A 6,987-nucleotide genomic window follows, 5' to 3' on the forward strand; every position below is an offset into this window, starting at 1 on the left:
AATCTCATTCATGAATCTAAGGGAAATCATAAACAAATCTGGGACTGTCTGCAGAACCTAACAGGGAAAGGGCATAAAATAACAAAGCAGCTGGAGATCAGTAACAATGGAACCTTATGTAAGGGGCCAGCAGAAATAGCGGCTATTTTTAATAACCATTTAATTAATTCTGTGAGGCTGACTATAAACAGTCCCCAAATTGGTCAAATACATTCATCACCTATTGATTGTACACAGCCAGTCTTCTCCCTGACAGAGACTTCTGAAACCAAAGTTAATTCTATAATTTCTTCTTTAAACAATTCCAAATCAAAAGACACTTTTGGACTGGATTCTCTGTTTCTAAAGAAACATGCTACTACCCTCACAGGGACAATTACCAAAATAATTAACACCTCTTTTAGGGATGGAAAATTCCCAAAAGACTGGAAGTTGGCCATTGTTGTGCCAGTCCACAAATCCGGGGACACAACTGATGCAAACAACTATAGGCCCATTAGTATTTTACCTGTCATGTCTAAGATCTCTGAGAAATGTGTAGCTGATCAATTGACTGGACATCTTAACAGTAGTCCTTTCACACTACACCCCATGCAATTCGGCTTCCGAGCCAATCATTCCACTGAGACGGCAAATTGTTTCCTTGTGGAAAATATTAAATAAAAAATGGACAAAGGAGGCATTGTTGGAGCAATCTTCTTAGATCTTAAGAAACTTTTGATACAGTCAATCATCAAGTACTCATTCACAAAATGTCTTATTTTAATTTCTCACCCAGTGCAATAGACTGGATGAGCTCCTATCTGTCAGACAGAGTTCAGTGTGTAAGGGTAAGTGGTGAGACATCACCACCCCTGAGGAATGAACTGGGTGTACCCCAGGGATCTATCCTGGGCCCAATTCTATTCAGCCTTTATATAAATGACTTGCCATCAGTGTGCACTGGATGTGAGGTGCAAATGTATGCTGATGACACTGTTATTTATGTCAATGCAAAAACCAAGGCCCAAGCTGCGGCCAAATTAAATGATGCAATGGTTCATGTAAATCAATGGCTTACTGACTCACAGCTATATCTGAATGTTAAGAAGACAGTCTGTATGTTTTTTAGCAAGACCAACACTGTATCACACTGTGAACCCAAGGTCTATGTGCCTGGGGAGGTCATTCAAACAGTTACACATTTTAAATATCTAGGCATTATCCTTGACGCTACTTTATCCTTCAAAAAACAAGTGAGAAAGGTAATGCAAATAACTAAATACAATCTAGCAAACTTTAGATATATAAGGAACTGTTTGAAAACACCTGTAGCAAAACTCTATATGACTGCCATGATCCTTCCCCACCTAACATACTGTATGACCAGCTGGACCCAGGCGAATAGCACAACATTAAGGCCTATCCTGTCACTTCACAAACAAGCTCTCAAAGTTTTGGACAGAAAACCTAAGCTATACCACCATTGCAAAATCCTGGACAAACATAACCTGCTCAGCTGGGGAAATATTTTAAAACACACTGATGCATGTCTCATTTTTAAAATTCTAAACGGCAAGGCACCCCCACCACTCTGCACTTTTATACAGCAGAAAAATTCAAACAGCAGAACCACAAGGTCTGCCCTAAGAGGGGACAGTGTCGTCCCTCTTAGGTCCAGTTCTTTTGGTAAACACTGTTTCTCTGTGAGGGCATCAACACTTTGGAACACAATCCCAATACAGATAAGGAATAACACCTCCAATCATAAGAACTGGCTTTTAAACAATCAAAAATGTGAACACTTTTAACTGTATCAAGGTATGATGATATTTCATCTGTTTGCATATTTGTTTGTTCCTCTCTATTGTTGTACTGCTGTTCCTATTTATTGTTGTACTGCTATTTATTTATTGTTGTACTGATGTTGTCTGCTGTACTCTATTTAATTATGTTTTTATTTTCTAGTCTTGTTGTGGTCATTTAACATCTTGCCAAGGACAACAGTTGAAAATTAGCCTGCTGGCTAATACTGGCTCATTTACAGCAATGTGAATTAATGTGCACTGTCCTTTAAATAAATAAACAAACAAACACAAATATTACGACTGAATGGCAGCTTTTTAAAAATCAAAAATTATGCCAACCCAAAATAAGTGAGTTTATGGGAGTGTGACTCACCTGAATGTGACCCCGCCAGGGAGCTGAGCAATCGAGCATTCTCATCGGCTCCATCAAACAGCTCCACTGAGTCATTCATCGCTGTCTGGAAAACAGCAAACTGACCGAACACCACTGAAGAAGATGGACAGCCAAGAGACGAAAAAGTTATAAATGAGCTTTTATGGTGGTGATACAATTACAATTGGGAGAATGTATAATACGATCACTTACCAAACTGTGTGGAGACAGTGATGTAGTAGGAGCACGTCTGTCTGGTAGTGTAGTTTAGGGGATAGTTTGGAGACAAAACAACCCCTTCAGATCCATCGTACTGTCCTCCGCATGGAGCTAAAGAAAGACGGATAAAGGGAATTTCAGTATTTTTCTTTTTTTGAACTAAAGCACAGGTAAGTTGTATGTGTTTGGTACAGTACATATTTTCCAATAAGAGCCATTTGCAACGTCAGACACAGGAAGGACGTGTGAGTGTGCCTCTCCACCTATGTTTCTTACTTTCTTACTTGCTATCCTTTGCCCTCAATCTATTTTAAGGGAGTGTTTGTTCTTCCGTCTGTCTGTCTGTGTCTGTGTATTCTCTTGTTCCGATTAACCCAGCCAAATGTTTTCTTGTTTTGTGTCTATATCTACGCCGGGATCCGGAGTCGAGGCTGATCTTCTTGCTGTGGTCCTGGATCCTATATCCTGAGTTCTGGATTAAGTCGTGGACTTCGGGTCGTGGCTAAACCTGTCCCTGCGGTCCTGCCTGGGTCTCGTCTTGCTGCCTCCCTGAAGGCTCCCACAGGATTGTAGTTGACATCTTCGTAGATTCCTCTTCTTATTACAGACACATGCATTTCCTAACATTTGGACTACCTATGCTGTAAAATGTATTATCTCTTCGATTTACACACAGCATCTATTGCACGTCTGTCCGTCCTGGGAGAGGGATCCCTCCTCTGTTGCTCTCCCTGAGGTTTCTCCCATTTTTTCCCCTTTAAACTGTGGGTTTTTCTCCGGAAGTTTTTCCTTGTACGATGTGAGGGTCTAAGGATAGAGGGTGTCGTTTTTTCTCATACTGATATTCAGAACAATCTGTGCTGTTGTATTAACTGTAAAGTGTCTCTACTGTAGGCTATTTTTATTATATGTACAGCACTTTGGCTCGACCAAAAATCGTTTATAAATGTGCTATATAAATAAAAAAAAGAATTCAAAAAAAGGACAGCCTCTTTTCTTTACTATATGTAAATAGAGAATGTTTTTGTAAATGGCAGGATGATATCAGTGCTCTTAATAATATGCACATGATCTGCAAAGGGCAAGGTGTGGGAAATGATTTACCTTTAAAGAGTTCAACTTTGAACAGATGTATTAAAATAATATTGCAATGGGATGAGAGAGAATTTAATTAGCGTACAATATTTTCTATAGAAATCTCACCAGATAAATCGTATACAGATAACATAAAGACGTGCAGGGGGGCTGCAATGCATCTCTTCAACAAATAAAAATGAGCTTTGGAGAAATAAAGAGAGAGCAGAAAATTGACAGTATCTGAAGATTCAATAACACCAAACAAAGAGGGCACTCCGAGTTATGGCCCCGTGGTCATTCAATTTCAACTTGAACTGATGTTCACCGAGTTACTAATGCACTTGTTTTGACAATAACAAATGAGCATTCGGCTGCTGTTACCTGGGATTCTAAGAAGCAGCAGCTGCATTATTTAAGAGATGGCTCAATACAGAAAAAACGACAACATAAGGTTAATGTCGAAACCAATACAATATTAAATAGCGTCCTTTTCATTTCCTCATATCTACTAAAACCAAGTCATAAATATTCAGTTGTGACATTGTGTTAGTCATATCCATCGTAACGATTGAGGAAATCCTGTCTCATACGGTACCTTATCATCCAAACAGAACAACAGCCTTGCAATCATGAAGGTCAATATTTCAGGAACATAAGGGTCCACAACTGTTGAAAATGCCTAATTTTGCAAAGTATGTCATTGATGTTTTGGTAGATCTTTGTGAAAAATGTATTTCAGGTAGCTGAATATTTGTATCCAAATTATACCTAAACCTCTACACATGCACCCCAATGACATTTCCTAATTATGCCTACTATACTGTATACATTTAACAAATCCTCCGGTAAGTAAGACAACACTTTACTGAATGATAGGCACAGTATATAATTTCAATGTTGTTTTAAGTACATAATACTGTAGTAATAAGACTTTAAGTAACAGAGAGACACACAGGCGTAGATGTATTAAATATATGTTGCATGTTACAATGTCTAAACAATAAAGTAACAATCATTTTGATCTACCCTGTACTGTAGTTACGGTAAAACTATGGTAATATAGGAACAACACTTCTGGCTGTCCAACTGTTTCATCCCCTTTGTTCCCCTCAGCATTCAGAGAAATTATGTTGAAGTGAAGCATTCACATTTTATTCATGTGGCTCTTCCTATTTTTTTCCCTTCTCCTGGGAGCAATGCCCATTGCACTCAAAGCTGGCGAGTGTATCACTACTCTAATCTGTTATTCTGTTAAAAAACGGGATGTGTTTGGATCAAAAGATGTTTAGTTTAGCATATATGTGTCCCCAAATATCACTTGGACCCTTGTGACTCCAAGGCTTTGTTATATAATGTGTTTTTGATCTGTGTGTGTGTGTACACGTGTGAACCTACGGAGCCCCTAAAGGGACATGAAAAAAAAAAAAAAAAAACAGAGGGAGAAAAAAAAAAGTCAGGATAACGGGTTAGTATCTCGTGCGCACGAGAAACGAATCCGTTATCCTGACTTTATTTTTTTTTGAGAAAGTTACCGATGCACCAAGGAGGAAGTGGAACACGAGACAACCATGTCATTGCAGACTGTTATGTTTACGTGGGGAAATGACAGTGCATACATTATTTGAGATATATTTTGAAGTCAGACTTAATTGTATGGACATTTCGGCCAGGGGTGTAGAGCTATTGGTTTAAGCACCGGATTGGCAAAAAACAGGAGAGTCTGTAAACCAGTCTGCTTTGATCTATGAATTAATGTCCGTGACTCTCAGAGTACCTGCTGCCCGCAGCTGTCACACACACACACACACACACACACACACACACACACACACACACACACACACACACACACACACACACACACACACACACACACACACACACACACACACACACACACACACACACACACACACACACACACACACACACACACACACACACACACACACACACACACACACACACACACACACACACACACACACACACACACACACACACACACACACACTGCAGGAGGTGCCTAGATGCTGGACTCAAAAGGGTGAAGACACCTGTGTACTGCAGGAAGTGCCAGGTCCCTCTGTGCTTCACTGTCAAAAGGAACTGTTTCAGAGAGTGGCACGACCTAAATACTGGAACATTCAGGTAGGTATAAAGTTCAGGTAGGTATAACATTTTGCGAGTGTTTATTTAAAAAAAAAATACTTGTTTTTATATACCTAGTGTGATTTTATTGTATAGTGTGTTGGTAAAATATGTGTTGTTTTTAAAAACCTACAGTGTGGTTTTATTGTATAGTACGTTGGTAAAATGTTTGTTTTTACATGCCTATAGTGTGTTGGTAAAATGTTTGAAATAAATCTGCCCCAGTTGGAGTCAAATGTTACCTATGTTTCCGGTTTTTTTTATTGTGCAAGTACACCTACACACAATGACCTACAGTGTAGTTTTATTGTATAGTGCATTGGTACAGTTACATACACACACAGCTACACTTACACACCTACCCACACAGCTACACACACACACACACACACACACACACACACACACACACACACACACACACACACACACACACACACACACACACACACACACCACACACACACACACACACACACACACACACACACACACACACACACACACACACACACACACACACACACACACACACACACACACACACACACACACACACACACACACACACACAGTGGCGGACTGGCCATCGGGACGTTCGGGACGATTCCCATTGGGCCGGTACCGAAGTGGGCCGCCCGTTGACAATTTACGTGGGCTGGGCTGGGTGCGAGTCCCGGGCTGATTTTTAGTCCCAGTCCGCCCATGATTTATAGCTGTTCAATGAAGGTAAACACAGTGTAGGTGGTGCGTAAAAGCTCTTTGAGCGCTGGTGCTGCTCTTCTCTGAGTTACACCTCCCGCTGCCTCCTGGAGTGACCACACACCCCTGGCCGAAATGTCCTTAAAGTGAAGTCTAAGTACGATATATATCTCAAATAATGTATGCACTGTCATTTCCCCACGTAAACATAACAGTCTGCAATGACATGGTTGTCTCGTGTTCCACTTCCTCCTTGGTGCATCGGTAACTTTCTCAAAAAAAAATAAAGTCAGGATAACGGATTCGTTTCTCGTGCGCACGAGATACTAACCCGTTATCCTGACTTTTTTTTTTCTCCCTGTTTTTTTTTTTTTTTTTTCATGTCCCTTTAGGGGCTCCGTATGAACCAAATATCTAGCTGTGTTTAAATTGACTTCAGTTGAAACCTTATCATTTATTATATGAAATTATTGGAAAATATATATTATATCTTAAGTGATGCCTTTCATTGATTGATGGCAGATTGTGGATGGTTTAGAAATGGCACAATAGAGCAGTAGCTGATAGTAACTTAAAGGTCCCCTATTATACTGCTTTTCATCAATATATTACAGGTCTCAGATATATACAAAACATGTCTCTGCAGTGTTTGGCTCAAAATACACAACAGATCATTGT

The 6,987-nt window shown here is 39.9% G+C and overlaps 1 protein-coding gene across 1 annotated transcript in view; it reads right to left on the bottom strand.

Moving 5' to 3' along the window:
- Window positions 1–6,987, bottom strand: part of LOC117442575 (CUB and sushi domain-containing protein 1-like) — a 260,136-nt gene that overhangs the window by 94,583 nt on the left and 158,566 nt on the right. Inside the window, exons 30-31 of the mRNA XM_034078545.2 lie at window positions 2,374–2,607; window positions 2,161–2,274 (exon numbers count right to left, since the gene is read on the bottom strand). Coding sequence (XP_033934436.1) covers window positions 2,161–2,274; window positions 2,374–2,607 — 348 coding nt within the window. The remainder of the gene's footprint in view (window positions 1–2,160; window positions 2,275–2,373; window positions 2,608–6,987) is intronic.

Source organism: Pseudochaenichthys georgianus, chromosome 3 (genome assembly GCF_902827115.2).
Source record: "Pseudochaenichthys georgianus chromosome 3, fPseGeo1.2, whole genome shotgun sequence".
Taxonomy (NCBI): domain Eukaryota; kingdom Metazoa; phylum Chordata; class Actinopteri; order Perciformes; family Channichthyidae; genus Pseudochaenichthys; species Pseudochaenichthys georgianus.